General features: G+C 46.1%; 1 protein-coding gene across 1 annotated transcript; it reads left to right on the top strand.

Moving 5' to 3' along the window:
- Nucleotides 1-5400: 5400 nt before the first annotated feature.
- LOC310794819 (putative oxidoreductase YccK) lies at nucleotides 5401-11112 on the top strand (the record flags this gene model as incomplete). The annotated part of the gene is made up of 8 exons (XM_083656874.1): nucleotides 5401-5442; nucleotides 5603-5738; nucleotides 6553-6653; nucleotides 7406-7501; nucleotides 7788-7935; nucleotides 8880-8959; nucleotides 9338-9431; nucleotides 10703-11112. Exons 2-8 carry the CDS (start codon nucleotides 5627-5629, stop codon nucleotides 11110-11112), a joined length of 1041 nt encoding a protein of 346 aa, XP_083513000.1. The 5' UTR covers nucleotides 5401-5442; nucleotides 5603-5626.
- Between the last annotated feature and the right edge of the window lie 7157 nt (nucleotides 11113-18269).

Raw genomic sequence — 18269 nt, forward strand, 5'->3', positions numbered from 1 at the left:
CTGGTCGATTGTCACTTTTGCCCATGTACACTGTAACACCCGCCCAACATGCTGTGATGCTATGAGCTGGCTGCTCAGGCCAGGATCAAGGACTGTGATCATGCCAGCACTGCTCTCTCTCTCTCTCTCTCACACACACACACACACACACACACACACACACACACACACACACACTGTAGGTAATTTAGAGGCACCAGTATTTCATAAACAGTTTAAAAGTTCTGTGTATGGATTTAATTGTAACGTTATGTTATAGCCTATTTCAGAACATGGGTGGAGGGCAGATATGCGGTCGCTGTGACGACCAGGTGTGGGCGGGGGCAGATGAAGGGCGGTCGAAGCAGAACGTCCATCGGGTTGAAGCAAGTAGAGCCGAGTGGTGACGGGCTGTGCAGGGCTGTAAAATGTGGTGGAATTGAGCCATATGTTTGGCCTCTAAGCTGCATCGGCCCTCACAAGGTTCCTCCTCTCCTTTAAGGTGAGGCAATCCAGGGCCTAGAACTTCACAGGTGGAAAGGTTTCCTTGTGGCCGTGGGGTTGGGGGGTTGTGAGGTTGGGTGGTTGGGGGGTTGTGGGGTTGTGGGGGTTGTGGGGTTGTGGGGGTTGTGAGGTTGGGGGGTTGTGGGGGTTGGGGGGTTGTGAGGTTGGGGGGTTGTGAGGTTGGGGGGTTGTGGGGTTGGGGGGTTGTGGGGTTGTGGGGTTGTGAGGTTGTGGGGTTGTGGGGTTGTGGGGTTGTGGGGGTGTGGGGTTGTGAGGTTGGGGGGTTGTGGGGTTGGTGGGTTGTGGGGGTTGTGAGGTTGTGGGGTTGTGGGGTTGTGAGGTTGTGGGGTTGTGGGGTTGGGGGGTTGTGGGGTTGTGGGGTTGTGGGGTTGTGGGGTTGTGAGGTTGGGGGGTTGTGGGGTTGTGGGGTTGTGGGTTGTGGGGTTGTGGGGTTGTGGGTTGGGGGTTGTGGGGGTTGTGGGGGTTGTGGGTTGGGGGTTGTGGGGTTGTGGGGTTGTGAGGTTGTGGGGTTGTGGGGTTGTGGGGTTGTGAGGTTGTGGGGTTGTGAGGTTGTGGGGTTGTGGGGTTGTGAGGTTGTGAGGTTGTGGGGTTGTGGGGGTTGTGGGGTTGTGGGGTTGTGAGGTTGTGGGGTTGTGGGGTTGTGGGGTTGTGGGGTTGTGAGGTTGTGGGGTTGGGGGGGTATTTCTCTGCCTGGGCTCCACTTCTCATATCTTTGTGGGAGGGGGAGTGGGGACTGGGGTAGTCGGTGCCGGGGTAGCTCAGAGTGGTTTAGGTTAGGCTGCAGATTAGCCGTGATCGTATAGTGTTCAGGCTAAGATTAGACTAGATTAGAGTAGGTCAGGACAGGGCAGACTAGGCGGTAGATTAGTTAGATTTCTTCTGTGCTAGTTAGTTCTGGTTAAGGTTAGACTAGTCAGAATGTCTACATTTGACTGATTGAATAGCAGCTGTGCCAAAGGGAGATAATCCAGTACTATCGTTTGTCGTCTATTCAGTGGCATCATAACGCCAGGTAATTATAATATATGATAATATGATAATTGGGAGTACCAAATTTTAATTTTGCTTAATATATGACCCATATTGTGATATACATTATGTTTCTAAACTGACCCCTGTGACTATTCGTGATACTGATTTCAACCATATCGCCCAGCCCCAGACAGTATACCCTGTCTATAATATACCCTGTCTATTCTGCTCTCTCACAGCTATGTATTTATCTATGCGTTTGCCAGTGTAGGAATTTAGCCAGGGGCCCCACACACACGCACACGCTTGTGTAGTTAGTGCTGCGTCGGCTCCGCTAGGCCGCAGGCGCCTGGTGAAGCCGCGGTTTTGCCTGGTGAGAGGCCGCGGGGGTAGAGGCTTCACTCTAGCGCAACCCCCGTCCCTCGCGCCCGTCCCTCGTGCAGCGCTTGTGAGTTTTGACTAACAACAAAGTGATATCCATTCTCCTGGTCGATTGTCACTTTTGCCCATGTACACTGTAACACCCGCCCAACATGCTGTGATGCTATGAGCTGGCTGCTCAGGCCAGGATCAAGGACTGTGATCATGCCAGCACTGCTCTCTCTCTCTCTCTCTCACACACACACACACACACACACACACACACACACACACTGTAGGTAATTTAGAGGCACCAGTATTTCATAAACAGTTTAAAAGTTCTGTGTATGGATTTAATTGTAACGTTATGTTATAGCCTATTTCAGAACATGGGTGGAGGGCAGATATGCGGTCGCTGTGACGACCAGGTGTGGGCGGGGGCAGATGAAGGGCGGTCGAAGCAGAACGTCCATCGGGTTGAAGCAAGTAGAGCCGAGTGGTGACGGGCTGTGCAGGGCTGTAAAATGTGGTGGAATTGAGCCATATGTTTGGCCTCTAAGCTGCATCGGCCCTCACAAGGTTCCTCCTCTCCTTTAAGGTGAGGCAATCCAGGGCCTAGAACTTCACAGGTGGAAAGGTTTCCTTGTGGCCGTGGGGTTGGGGGGTTGTGAGGTTGGGTGGTTGGGGGGTTGTGGGGTTGTGGGGGTTGTGGGGTTGTGGGGGTTGTGAGGTTGGGGGGTTGTGGGGGTTGGGGGGTTGTGAGGTTGGGGGGTTGTGGGGTTGGGGGGTTGTGGGGTTGGGGGTTGTGGGGGTTGTGGGGGTTGTGGGTTGGGGGTTGTGGGGTTGTGGGGTTGTGAGGTTGTGGGGTTGTGGGGTTGTGGGGTTGTGAGGTTGTGGGGTTGTGGGGTTGTGAGGTTGTGGGGTTGTGGGGTTGTGAGGTTGTGAGGTTGTGGGGTTGTGGGGGTTGTGGGGTTGTGGGGTTGTGAGGTTGTGGGGTTGTGGGGTTGTGGGGTTGTGGGGTTGTGAGGTTGTGGGGTTGGGGGGGTATTTCTCTGCCTGGGCTCCACTTCTCATATCTTTGTGGGAGGGGGAGTGGGGACTGGGGTAGTCGGTGCCGGGGTAGCTCAGAGTGGTTTAGGTTAGGCTGCAGATTAGCCGTGATCGTATAGTGTTCAGGCTAAGATTAGACTAGATTAGAGTAGGTCAGGACAGGGCAGACTAGGCGGTAGATTAGTTAGATTTCTTCTGTGCTAGTTAGTTCTGGTTAAGGTTAGACTAGTCAGAATGTCTACATTTGACTGATTGAATAGCAGCTGTGCCAAAGGGAGATAATCCAGTACTATCGTTTGTCGTCTATTCAGTGGCATCATAACGCCAGGTAATTATAATATATGATAATATGATAATTGGGAGTACCAAATTTTAATTTTGCTTAATATATGACCCATATTGTGATATACATTATGTTTCTAAACTGACCCCTGTGACTATTCGTGATACTGATTTCAACCATATCGCCCAGCCCCAGACAGTATACCCTGTCTATAATATACCCTGTCTATTCTGCTCTCTCACAGCTATGTATTTATCTATGCGTTTGCCAGTGTAGGAATTTAGCCAGGGGCCCCACACACACGCACGCACGCACGCACACACACACACACACACACACACACACACACACACACACACACACACACACACACACACACACACACACACACACACACACACACACACACACACACACACACACAGCACCTGCAAGCTGGATGCCAGAAGACAACGATGAAGAACACACACAAACAGCGCTGTTGTTCACACTACACTTTAGCAACTTTATGCATTAATTACTATTTTTAAAGTGCCCCCAAAATGTTGTTAAAGCCCCCAATTTTTAGACTGTGGGGTCATTAGATTATATACTATATAAATGACGAGTGATAATAGACCCTTTTCACGTGGGCCATTTTGTGTGAAAAAGGCAGAATAAACACAGGTGCAAGCAAAACACTAATGAGGGTTTCCAAATTCCAATCAAGAAGTTTGAAACCCTCATTAGTGTTTTGCTTGCACCTGTGTTTACCCTGCCTTTTCGACACAAAATGGGCCCTGTGAGAAGGGTCTATGAGAGTGCATGTAAAATCTGTCTGACGTCACAGTCTGCAATATCAAAATGGTGTCTGACTGAAGAGCGACATGTGACAAGAAGTTCTTCCATTTTACTATAGCAAGAGATGATATAGCCTCAACGCATTGAGGCTAACTGACAGCAAACTCACAGGAGTCCATCAACAGTCACTTCAGACTGAGCTTGAACCACAATCAACTATAGTTTCCTTTGGAAATTTTGTAGCCTTTTGGGGGAATTTGAGCGCGCGCCCATTGTTCTAATTGTGTTCACTGTAATGCTATGATCAGATGTGAGTTTCTTATACATCCACACTGGAAAAACTTTTTTTTTTCTTTTTTCTCAAGAGTAGGATTGATTCTAAAAGCAACATTTGTTGTCTATCTTTTAGAGAGAGACACAGAGAGAGAGAGAAGACAGACTGCTTATTCTCCTCTGTCAGTTCTAGGTGTGTTCATTTGACATGACGGTGCAGCGGCGGCCTCATAACTTCAGCGTAAACAAGTCTAGTTTTGAATCAGAGTTTTTTTTACACGGAGAAAACTCTTTTTAGTCTAAATAAGCAAATAGGCTAACAGTTTTAACAGTGTTAACAGTCTCATTAAAGAGTCAAGTTAGAGTAAAAGTGTCAGTAAAGTACTGTTACAATAGCCTACCTTCAGCTGGAGAAAATAATCTGCGCCACACCGAACAAGGAAATAGAGAGAGAGGGAGAGGGAGAGAGAGAGAGAGAGAGAGACAGAGAGAGAGAGAGAGAGAGAGAGCAGGATTGAGCCGGATTTTTTGCCCTAGCAGGAATTGCACTTCCGGTTTAGTGATTTTGCCTTTTTACCATAAAAATTGAAGTAGAAATTGAACTACCGGTATGTCCAACATAATGAACATGAGAACACTAAGATGAACCTCTAGTTGTGTTATTTCTTGAAATGCTTTCTACAATAGCAAAATGATCAGCGTGACGTCACTTGCCACCCAGAAATGCGGAACCCCACGGCAGTCAATAGTATGAGTTGTGCCAAACAAACATAATATCTCAAAAACTATAGGCCTACATCACATCGCTTTGACATTCTGAGTGAGAGCAGAAGTAGCTCAAGAGTTTGATGTAGGCTATAATATATGTCTTGTTAAAGTTGTGAACTGTCGCAGTTTTTAAAATGTAAACAGAGTTGGTCGGCTAGACAATACATCAGACATCAGCGCTGGAATTGCCATTTGCCGTGTTTTGCTCTGACGTGAGCCTTGTTCGACCAATCACAGCTGACAGATTGGGTTGTGTTCCTAAAGAGAAGTGACAGCTGTTGTCCAGCAGAGGGCACGCGAGGACAGGACACCCGAGTGTTTACTTCAGGGACGTCATATCAAGATGTGTGGCTCTTGTAAAACGCCCTTACGCAAAGTGTTTTGTAACAGTTTTGTTGCAGTGAGTAGCGTTACGTGTAAACTACCCTTTAAGTATAAATTCGGAGCGCGAAGTAAGTGCCTTTTAATCGATTACATATGTTTACAATGTTGTATTGTATGAGGAATAACTGTGTGCGACACTGACACTCCATGCATGTCTTGTTCTACTTTATGAACCAGTAAAGGTGCTGCTCTTGGACATCTAGACGTCTGTTGTTATTATTGTTGCAGGCAGGCAGGCAGGCAGGCAGCAGTATGTCCGCGGTGCCCACAGTCAGACTGGCCGGTGGTCTGGAGATCTGCCGGGTGCTGAACGGCATGTGGCAGGTGTCCGGGGGGCACGGAGCGGTGGACGAGGCCAGAGCAGGTGACACAACACACAGGACTTTACCCCCGGGCTCCGGGGTCCATATCATATCATCAGGGACATTTGAGACTGAGAGAGGTGTTACAAGAGTCAAGACAGAATGACAGGGCCCGGGGAGACAATGTGGAAGTTAAGGAATCACTTTACAGTCAGGAACATAGCAGATCATACACTGTAGTGCCTTTCAGGTGTTGTCACTGGCAGTGCCACTGTGTAACCAGTGACAACACAGTCCTGAAGGGGGCCATCATGGCCACTTCACATCCAGTGATCCAATTAAGCAACATTACAGCAGGAAGGAAAAGCATTCCACATTGATATTGGCATTTTATATCAAGGGCAATGCATTGTGGGAATCCTCTAGGTTCATTCATAGATAGATTTATTTAATGATCTGTTTAAAAAAAATGCCATACATTAAATGTACATGCAATTCTAAAAAAAGGCATCAAGGATAACACAAAAAGTACACAAAAACTTAATTCCGTTGTGGTCCTTGCTCTTAGACATACAGTACATTAAATATACAGACATTGCACCACACATACTGTAGTTTCATAATAAAATCTGGCTATCTAGTACTAAAACATTACAGCATAACAAAAGAAGACTAATTAATACAACACGCCATTTCTGCCTATAGTCCCTTACTCATTATGTCTGTTTGTACAGTACCACGGGATACAAGCACACATATTTGAAACTTATAGTTTTCTGTGAAACTAGATGAATCTCCCTGATGTGGTCTCTCTCTCTCTCTCTCTCTCTCTCTCTCTCTCTCTCTCTCTCTCTCTCTCTCTCTCTCTCTCTCCAGTTGAAGCCATGCAGGCATATGTAGATGCTGGCCTGACCACATTTGACATGGCAGACCATTATGGGCCTGCAGAGGAGATATTTGGACAATTCAACAGCCAGGTACACACACCCACACACCCACACACACACGCACGCACGCACGCACGCACACACACACACACACACACACACACACACACACACACACACACACACACACACACACACACACACACACACTCTCTCTCTCTCTCTCATTTGATTTTGCACAAGCTTTAACTGAAAAATTGTATTGTAAAACATATTGTACCATAGTCAATTATACATTCACATTTTAGATATTAAATTGATTGACTTATTGATTGATTGCTTGACTTACCCAGGGAGTCAGGGACATACAAAAATGGCAGAATAAGTTTAAATCTCATATCAACATTACAAATTGAATAGTGCAAACCTCTGCCAATGCTGAACAATTATCCTACTTGTTGTTATACCCAAATACATCATTTCTATCACTTATATTTCAAGTTGAATTGATTTCTTTACCCGGCATTTGGAATCACTTCTTTATCTCATCGTCATAGTGACTACAAAAATGATAAATGTCTAATGGTGGAAATTCCAGATATGGATCATCAGACAAATCAAATAAATTCTTCCTTGGCCCAAGGTCGATCTGTCCACCATTTTTCATGGAAATCTATTCATACATTTTTAGATATCCTGCTGAAATACATGTAAAGGCAAACTAAAGAACAAACAGGGGCAAAACCTTCTTGGTGGATGTCAAAATAAAGTGCAACGGTCAGAAACGAGCCAATATCATTCAAAGTCTTTCTAATTGGTTCTAGTCCTTGTCTGATCCATAGCTGAAGTCCAAATCCTCTGGGAGTCCCACCCCGGCTCTGCAGGGACTGACCAAATGGGTGCCAAGAGCAGGGGGATGGCTTCCGATGGATCGCAAGGTGAGCTGGGGAGAAATAGGTTTTAACCCCGTCATGTTTTACAGTGGACATATTTCCATCCACTAGAGAGCAGTGTGTGTCTTTTTAAAGATGACCTCCCTCATCTGGGTCTTATGACTGAAGGAGGCTCTACTCACTACACCACCTTCTTAAATCAAATCATTTCATTTCTCAGAAGCTTCAAAGTGTTTTGTGGACGTCTGACTGAAGGTTTTATTTTGAAAGCTTTAATTGAGCTTGGAGTTTGAACCGTGCAGCAGGCCTTGAAGCGTCCCTCTGTGCTCAGGTGGTGGAGACGGCTGTGCGGCGCTCCATGGCTCGCATGCAGGTGGACAGTCTGGACTGTCTTCAGTTCCACTGGTGGAAGTATGGAGACAAGAGATACCTGGACGTTCTGGGACACCTGTCTGACCTGCAGCAGGAGGGACTCATACGTATGTTTACTGCACTGTTCACACACACACACACACACACACACACACACACACTTAAACAAAAGAGAGACAAAAGATAGCGCAACACCTTTCTGACCTCGGTCTCTCTATGGACATATTCTTCAGTGTTCATGTAGGTCTGGTCATACATGCATTTGGATGTTTACAATGTAGAGGGACAAAAAACCAGCACTCAAAATAAATCCTTTTGGGTTGTTTTATTACCTTCAAGCAGTGACAATGAACGTTTCTTTCGCCTTGCACCGTAACTTTTTGAAACTTTTGAGAGTGCTCACCAGTCGTGACTTTCAGTCACTGACTCTTTGGACAAGGATGTTTACAATGTAAACACACATATACATGTTGTATTCTGCTTACATGTGTATCTTTTCTGTGTTTGTATTTTGTACACCTGTGTTGTCCTGTATACATGCATACATGCATACACACACACACACACACACACACACACACACACACACACACACACACACACACACAACTGGGATAAACCCTCCCCTGCTCTACTCTGCTCTCCCATTGGAGGCATCGGTTTCAGTGGCAGCCGGATGTCAGAAGCTCTGTCATTGGCTCCGACCATGTCAATCAGAGCGGCTTCTGCTCCCTCCTCCCTGTGTGTTGCTGCCGCCTCAGGGAAAACAACAACGCTAACTAGCTAGCAAGCTAACAGCAGAGACCTACACGCTAGCTCGTTGCTACACGCTGAAAACGGCAAGTTGGATTGTTTGAAACTATTTTCCAAGGGCACTGCCGCTAAGCGCCGCCCATCGCAATCCCACTATGGAGACCTGCGGCGCCAGACTCCTCGGACGGAAGGGAGAGGAGGCTGGCCAGCGAGACTAGTGGCTAAGTGACCTGTTCTATGATCCCAGATCAGTGTTTTTATTGAGACTTTTCCATCTTCCATCTGGTTCCTGTGTCAGGAGAGCTGGCCCTCACCAACTTTGACACTCAGAGACTGGAGGAGATCACCAGCAGAGGCATCCGCATCTCTAGCAACCAGGTACCTTCAGGCCGTATACCTCCTTTAGACACTATAATAGACTAACTACTATAGACTCCATCTCTGTCTGTCTCTCTCTCTCTCTCTCATTCTCTCACTAACACACATATGACTGTATATATGGACCGTGTACATGGCTGTGTCTGTCCTGCAGGTCCAGTACTCATGTCTGTGTCTGTCCTGCAGGTCCAGTACTCATGTCTGTGTCTGTCCTGCAGGTCCAGTACTCATGTCTGTGTCTGTCCTGCAGGTCCAGTACTCATGTCTGTGTCTGTCCTGCAGGTCCAGTACTCATGTCTGTGTCTGTCCTGCAGGTCCAGTACTCATGTCTGTGTCTGTCCTGCAGGTCCAGTACTCATGTCTGTGTCTGTCCTGCAGGTCCAGTACTCCCTGATCGACCAGCGACCAGCAGCGAGGATGGAGGAATTCTGTATGGCAAACAACATCCAGCTCCTGACCTACGGCACTCTGGGTTAGATACACTCTGGGTTAGATACACTCTGGGTTAGATACACTCTGGGTTAGATACTCTGGGTTAGATAATCTGGGTTAGACACACTCTGGGTTAGATACACTCTGGGTTAGATACACTCTGGGTTAGATAACACTCTGGGTTAGATAACACTATGGGTTAGATACACTCTGGGTTAGACACACTCTGGGTTATATACTCTGGGTTATATACTCTGGGTTAGACACACTCTGGGTTATATACACTCTGGGTTAGATACTCTGGGTTAGATACTCTGGGTTAGATACACTCTGGGTTATATACACTCTGGGTTAGATACTCTGGGTTAGATACACTCTGGGTTAGATACTCTGGGTTAGATACACTCTGGGTTAGATACACTCTGGGTTAGATACACTCTGGGTTAGATAACACTCTGGGTTAGATACTCTGGGTTAGATACACTCTGGGTTAGATACTCTGGGTTAGATACACTCTGGGTTATATACACTCTGGGTTAGATACTCTGGGTTAGATACACTCTGGGTTAGATACTCTGGGTTAGATACACTCTGGGTTAGATACTCTGGGTTAGATACACTCTGGGTTAGATACACTCTGGGTTAGATACACTCTGGGTTAGATAACACTCTGGGTTAGATACTCTGGGTTAGATACAGCACATTGACTTCAAGCCAATCATATTTGACCCTACTATATTTACCCATCGGTTGTATTACTCATATTAAACACATACGTGTCACTCAAGTGGAACAATTACAAGGAAGAAGTTGATTTGATGTTTTATGATGTAAAAGCAGTGAGCATATGAACTATCCTGCTAGGTTATAGTTATCCTGCTGGGTTATAGTTATCCTGCTGGGTTATAGTTATCCTGCTGGGTTATAGTTATCCTGCTGGGTTATAGTTATCCTGCTGGGTTATAGTTATCCTGCTGGGTTATAGTTGGGGTTAGTGGGGTAAAGAAGTAAAATGGCGGGTTTCTAAGATGGAGTCGCTCCAAGTGACGACATATCCCGTCTCCGTGCCCCCCCCTCCCTCCCGTCATCTTCACTCCTTCACTCTGTCTCTCCATTTTTTTTCAACCCCGCCCTCACTCTCCCTCTCTCTCACCTCTCCTCCCCCTCTCTCCCTCTCCTCTCCTTCCCCTCTCCTCCCCCTCTCTCCCATCTCCTCCCCCTCTCTCACCTCTCCTCCCCCTCTCTCCCTCTCCTCTCCTCCCCCTCTTTCCCTCTCTCTCCCTGCCCTCTCCTCCCCCTCTCTCCTCTCAGCTGGAGGTCTGCTGTCAGAGCGTTATCTGGGGAAGGCGGAGCCTAAGTCAGAGGCGGAGCTGGACACCTCCTCTCTCTCCAAGTACAAGATGATGATCGACGCGTGGGGCGGCTGGAGCCTCTTCCAGGAGCTCCTCGTCGCCTTGGAGACGGTCGCCGAGCGACGCGGCTGCTCGATGGCGTCCGTGGCGACGCGCTGCATCCTGGACCGGCCGGCGGTGGGCGGGGTCATCGTGGGCTGTCGCCTGGGGGTGGCGGGGGCGGGGCAACACATCGCAGACAGCCTGCGCAGCTGCAGCCCCGAGCTCCGGCTGACGGAGGACGACCTGGCCGCCCTGCAGGCCGTGACGCGGCGCTCCAGCGACCTGATGGCGCTCATCGGGGACTGTGGGGACGAGTACAGGCGCTAAACAGTGAGGAAGAGGGGGCGGGGCTGACTGAATGTGGCAGAAAGAGGGAGGAGGAGGAGGAGAACGAGAGGAAGGAGGAGAGAGGAAGAGAGGAAGGTGGAGAGGGAGGAGGAGAGAGGAAGCAGAAACAGTGCGGCTTGCTTGACGCTGTAGTGGAAAAAACATGGGAAAAACTACACAGTCGATGATGCCTATGCTCCATTCTTTTACTTTGTCCCACATGTTGTGTTTGTCAATTTAGATTCAAATCAGTTTCCACCACACACAAGCTGGAGCTGCTCTGTGCTACATCATAACATAAGACAAATTGCCAAAAATTATGATTAATACTTTTTAACTTGTTTCTAAAGATCATCTGCTACACGGTGTAGTTATCTTACCGACTAAATAACAGATGCAGTAAAACATGTTGATGCAGCCTCTCCTATAGCTCATGCTTGCTCTGCTTCAGTGTGTCTTCATGTGTGTCTCCACTGACACAAGCTTCAGTGTCTTCATGTGTGTCTGCACTGACACAAGCAAACGTCTTCGCTGTTTACATTAAGGTGTCAAAATGTGTTTTTTAGTTCAAACATTCAAACAACTATTAGTTTGTGAATGAATCTCCTCAATTCTCAAATATTGTATTTTATATTGTGTGTACAATATACAAACGCTACAGTACAGTATTACAGTATTTGCAATACAGTCATTTCCTAAGCCTCATTTCCTTCTATTTTTTTTGTTGAATTACATATTCTTGGTATTTTCAAACCTTTTACCATTTTATTTATTTGTTTAAATAAAGTTTGTGCTTTTATCGGATTTTTATTGTCTCATTGGCTTTTTATCATTTTTATCATCTTTCTATTATCTTTTTACGTCTTATCTTAACTATCTCTTAATTCAATCTTTTATTCTTCTTTTACAGTTTATTTTGATTTTCATCCTACTGTATTTTCAATGAATAATTTCTGAGTATTCTGCTTTTATTTTGTCAGTCAAAGCACTTTGTGAAATCTGTTATTAAAGGTGCTATATAAATATAGTTATTATTCATATTATTATTAATTATTATTATTATTCATTCTAATCTTGAGCTTGATGGCATGAGACAATTAAGTTGATATTCCTTTGTGTCTGTGAACCCGGCTCTGTGTGTGTGTGTGTGTGTGTGTGTGTGTGTGTGTGTCTGTGTCTGTGTGTGTGTGTGTGTGTGTGTGTGTGTGTGTGTGTGTCTGTGTGTGTGTGTGTGTGTGTGTGTGTGTGTGTGTGTGTGTGTGTGTCGGGGGGCGGGGGCTCAGTGAAGGGGAAGGAGTTGTCAGCCCTGTAGCACTGTCTGGCCTGACAGATGATATGAGAACACCACGAAATATACATTAGACACTAATCCATAAACACACATATGAAGACACACACAACACACAATCTGTCATTTTTGCTCTCTCTCACACACACACACACACACACATACACACACTCTCTCTCACACAAACACACACTCTCACACACCCAGCTGACGCTCAGAAAGCAGACAGACTCCTGCTGCGCTATAGGACCGTGGTCAACGTCAAACACATCCAAAGACATCACATCAAACCTCCTGCATCATGTGACCCCCGGGCCAGCTGGGGTTCAGCACAGCAGAGACAAAAGGGCTGTGGTGATACAGTCAGGGACAAAGAGGATCCTGTACTGTATATGGTGACTCTCACTATATAGCATTCATACAGTCACACTTCAGAATGGTCACCTGCTTTTGACTGGCACATGTATGTTCATTGCTGTATTTATGAATCTATTTCATACACTTTTCAATAAGAGACTTTTTTATATAACTATGTCTTAAAGCTGAATTGTATGTGAAGCGACGTTCATCAGATCCATGCAGAACATCAGAGGGGAAGGAAAAGTGAACAGCATGCTAACCTGTGCTCACATGCTAACCTGTGCTGTGACTGAACCCTGGATAGAGCCACAAATCGTCAAGTTCCATCACAGAAAATATCAGATGTAGAAATATAGTGGGTTAAATAGGCGACTATGACAGATGAGTTACTTGGTTATAGGGCTGTATAGAGCAATATTGATATCAGGATAATCATAGAAAAGTGTTCTAGCTATATGATATATGACAATATCTGCTATATGCTGAGCCTGTTGACATGAAACCTCCAATGTTTTAACTTGAAATGTTCAGACTTGGGCTGATGAAACCGGTTTAAAACGGCTTTTGATCAACTGAAAGAGACAAGAAGGTGGCCAACCTAACATCAACGCTGTTTTTCTGAGTTTCTGAAAAGTTGACATTTTGGAGATATGAGGCTTTCACACCACAGCGACAACATGCAAAAATCACAAAATAATCACATTGATCTTCAAATGAAATGCTGTAATTTCCAAACAAGTTTCCCTCTCACCTAGACACACACACACGCACGCACACACACACACACACACACGCACGCACGCACGCACGCTGTGGTAGATAGGTGTGTGTGTGTGTGTGTGTGTGTGTGTGTGTGTGTGTGTGTGTGTGTGTGTGGGTGGGCGCGTGTGTTTGTGGGCCGTGGGGGAAAACGAGAGGATGTCCCCCACGCTGACCACCCATTGACCATGACGAGACACCGCCTGGACGTATTGGAGGAGAGAGAGAGCCGGACTGACCAATGGAGACGCCGCAGTGGGAGCCGCAGAGGTTGACGTTGCTCTCGGAGATGGCGGCCATGCGGAGCTGGTCGTACACCCGCGTGAAGAAGGTGGCGAAGGTGCTGGCGAACACCGCGTTACGATCCCGCGTGGCACAGCCTATCGCCACGCTCACCTGGAGGAGAGAGAGAGAGAGGGAGGGAGGGAGGGGGAGGAGAGGAGGAGAGGAGGAGAGGAGAGGAGAGGAGAGGAGAGGAGAGGAGAGGAGAGGAGAGGAGAGGAGAGGAGAGGAGAGGAGAGGAGGAGAGGAGAGGGAAGGAGAGGAGATGAGGAGAGAGAAGATTCACCTCACTCTTGAATTATAGATCAACTCCCCTTGTGTTGCTATCAACTTAACTTAACCCATTGATACCTGATGCAAAGCAGACATTTTTTCGGGTGGCCATATTTTCAAAGCGGAAATTCTTTCGGGTTACGCGGTTCACGGTCTTAAAGGGATACACACACAAATGAGGGATATACATGCAAATGCTGCATCAGGTATCAATGGGTTAACTTTACTTTACTTTACTTTACTTGTATGTTTAGTAGTGCTTAATGTTTTGGAGACTGGCAGCCATATTCCTCTACTGTTGTTGGTTGCTGAGTAAAGGACTAGTTCACTGCTCTTTCTTACCATGTTCTGCTCTGCGATGAAGCACTCCACGTAGCGGTTGGGGTGCTCGTTCTTGAAGAGCTCGGTGAAGGTGGAGTTCTTGGTGTCTCCGTCCAGAGCCACCACATGCTCGTTGGAGCGGCCTAGCTTGGCCAGCGCCATGCCGTACGCCTTCCTGGTAGCAATCTGTTTGTAGATCAGAACAGACAGACAGAGAGACAGAACGACAGAGAGACAGACAGACAGACAGACAGAGAGACAGAACGACAGAGAGACAGACAGACAGAGAGACAGAACAACAGACAGACAGACAGACAGAGAGAGACAGACAGACAGACAGAGAGAGAGAGACAGACACCCAGCGAGCATTTTTCGGTTGAAAAGACGTTTAAAAAACGTTTAGGGTCAACGTTGAAAAAACGTGCAAGGAAGGTTTGAAAGTGAAAGTTTTTTCACCCACTATTTGCAGACGTTTATTGAACGTTCAGATTTAGACCATATTTCACCAGCTTCTTAAATTAAAAACTCGGGAGCGCACACGGGATTCGAACCCCGATCTCCCACGTGCAAGCCACTGCGCTCTGCGTCGTGAGCTATAGATTTTCTTATACTATACAGAGAGCCGGGCATATATATACTCTATCTCGCACACAATTTAGACTACACACAATTGTCAACGATTGGGAGGACAAGTTATTTTATGTGATGCTTACGAGACTATCATATTATGTAACAGACTAAAATTATGTTGTGTGTGTGTGCATCTGTAGTCTGTAGGCTGTATGGCTTCAGAGGTTAACAGAGAGTTAACTTTAACACGAGAGACTCAGGGGGTACACAGAGCCTCGTATACAGTATGTTACAATCATCTATGGTTACAATAACATAGCGTGCCCAGAGCACCTCGTTCCGCACTTGGTGCAGACCGGTGCAGACTTGCTTTGGTCTAGTCAGTCACAGCTAGCGACTGAGTACTTGCGCATGCGCGTTGCTGCAGGAACGGAATTCATTATTTTACAGTATTGTGCTAAACTATTAACCATAGTTGTGTCCTGGAAGCTTTTTGCTGGCACCACATAGCCTATATAGTCCCATATTTATGATATTCCATGTGACATAAAATGCGTTGAAATGTAGTTTTCGTGTAGACGAGATTTCAACTCTCAGTTACACAATAAAATGGACAAATGCCAATTCACACACTATCAATATTGTCTCTATTCCAAACTACAACAAATGTTTTAACAATATGATGAACCAAATTGTGTTTTTTTACACGTTGACGTTGTAACCGCATTTTAGCCGGTTGAAAAGAGGGTGAAATTAGGTCTTAGACGTTCAAACCCAATATCACCCAGATTTAAACTAAAAATCAACGTTGAAAAAACGTTTTGTGCTCGCTGGGCAGAGAGAGACAGACAGAAAGACAGAGAAACAGTCAGACAGTCAACTTGCTACACCGATTCACAATCCACAGGTAATACAGTCAGATTGTTTGTTGATATATTCTAGATACCCCAGCTATTCATAGTAATCTACTTATAAAGTGAAAGCCATCAGACTACTATTAACCTGTTTTCTACCCAATTGTACTTTAATTCCCCCTCCTGTCCTGGTTGTTGCTCCACCCCCTCTGCCGATCAGGTGAGAGCCGCGGTAGACGAGCACATACTACCTCTGATACATGTTGTGACGGTTTGACTTTCAGACTTATCCTTCCTTCTTTATTCTGTATTATTTTGTTAGGGGTGCCAGCCAGGTCTCTCTCCTAGCATTTAAGAGTTAAGTCAGGGTTGTGTCATTCATAGTCTTACCAAACCTCACAAAGGTGCACACAAAACAACATGTACACCCTGCACATTGAATGAACAAAGTTCAACCCAGCAAGAACAAATACATTAAATGCAAACATTAAATGCAAACACAGAAACACTCAAATAATTTCAGACCACACCCAACAAACTCAGTTTCAGTATATATATTGTGCAAGAAAATAGTTTCAGGGAAAAGTTCATTTCAGGTCCATATCCCTCAGTTCACACAGGTAATCCAGTCCAGGATTTACACCCGACCCATCCAGTCAGTTCAATGGTTCATAGTACCACAAAAAGTAATCCATTCCATTTACAGGTTTTCTTTTCACAGGTTATGTGCTCCCAGCAAAAAAGCCCTGGTGAAACAAGGAAATTACATTCAGTGCAATTCAATTCAGTTCAGCTTTTAAATACAACCCAAAACAAAGAATCCACAAAACCCTGTCAAGTAAGAATAGCTTTTCTCACTTACAGTCTGTCAGTCAGTCCAATATGCAGTCCGCGAATCCCGAACGGGTTTTGCTGCTGCGGGTGGGTGAGTGACGCTGGCTTCATTGGCTTGAGTAAACAGCGAGACAGCTGAAAGGACAGGAGAGCATCCGAGCAGAGAGGCAATGGAGCGATCTGAGAGAAAACAAGAGTTTGTTGAAGGCACGGAGGACGGCTTCAGTGGCAGGCAGGTGGATAAACAGTGTGACCAGGTTTACTTTAAACAACCTTACTTTTTGTTTGCTGTCCCATCTGAGCGTGCTGCTCCGGCGGCGACGCACCTCTCGCTTTTTCCTCCTTCCTTCTCTCAGAAGAAAAACTGAATGAACATATGCGGAAGGGAGTTGAATAATGGCGCGAACGGGAACGAATCTATAATACATCCATGGAACGAATCCGTAAGTAGATGGGTGTATCCGGGGGGGTGTCTGTATCGTTGTGAAACGTATGGTCCGGGGACAAGTCTAGGTTGTCACATTGTGCAGCGTCGCCAGTCGCTTCTTTTCACTTGACAGCGAGGAGTTTCACCGGCCAGATCACACTATTGCCCCCCCAGTTCCTCTCGCCCCCGAACAGGCGCCCCGACCGACCAGAGGAGGCGCTAGTGCAGCGACCAGGACATATACCCCTAAGTGCCTAGCACAGAGGCTTGAGGTAAAACAAATAAAATAGTAATAATCAAGTCCGCACACACCCAGCATCGGGCTCTACGCAGTGCGTGGGCTCTCCTGCACTTGCTAACTGAAGAGTGGATGTACGTGCTCTACTTTTATTTGAGCAGGGGGCTTGAACCTGCAACCCTCGTGTTGGGCAGGCAGGGAATCTACCGCTACACTACCCGGGTGCCCCCAGGTTCCACATTTGAGAGCGATCAAATACTTTCAACCCCATAAATCACACAGTGTAAACGAATGATTGGGGACACAGCTTTAATGAAGACATCCCAGCTTGGCTGTATGACTTGACTTTCAAACACACCTTGTCTCCAGTCTTGTAGCTGGGTGCGCTTGGCATGCGCATGTTGCGGAGGTTGACGGGCGGGGCGTCGTCGTTGGGCGGGGCCGGGTAGAGGCGCTTGCTGCTGCTGCGAGATACATCTAATTGCAGCGCCGCAGAGCCAGCTGGCTACGCCTCTTGACACGGTCTGGCTACGCCTCTTGACACGGTCTGGCTACGCCTCTTGACACGGTCTGGTATACACATCACCCTTCAAAATAAAATACTCGTTATTTTTCTCTTGATTTAAAGAATTACAAGAACATTATGCTTTCTATCTTCCACACTGAGCGTAGTTAGGCTCGTTTTCAACTCACCCAACACATTTTGTTTTTCATACTGTATATTTTATGGATTTGGAAAATGTTTCTAAATAATTTTTAAAGGTTGTAGACAGAGTAGAGTTTTGCTATACAGTATTTACATTTCTGTATAAAATATTTGGTCAAAATAATTACATTGTTCATTAAAAATTAATTTTTTTTACCTTCAATGAATATTCAAAATTTGACAGTTTCAAGTATAAATGGTGGTAGTGCATCAATGCTATATTTAATCCATAAATAAAAATAAAT

Source organism: Poromitra crassiceps, assembly GCF_964638095.1.
Source record: "Poromitra crassiceps genome assembly, chromosome: 20".
NCBI classification, from domain to species: domain Eukaryota; kingdom Metazoa; phylum Chordata; class Actinopteri; order Beryciformes; family Melamphaidae; genus Poromitra; species Poromitra crassiceps.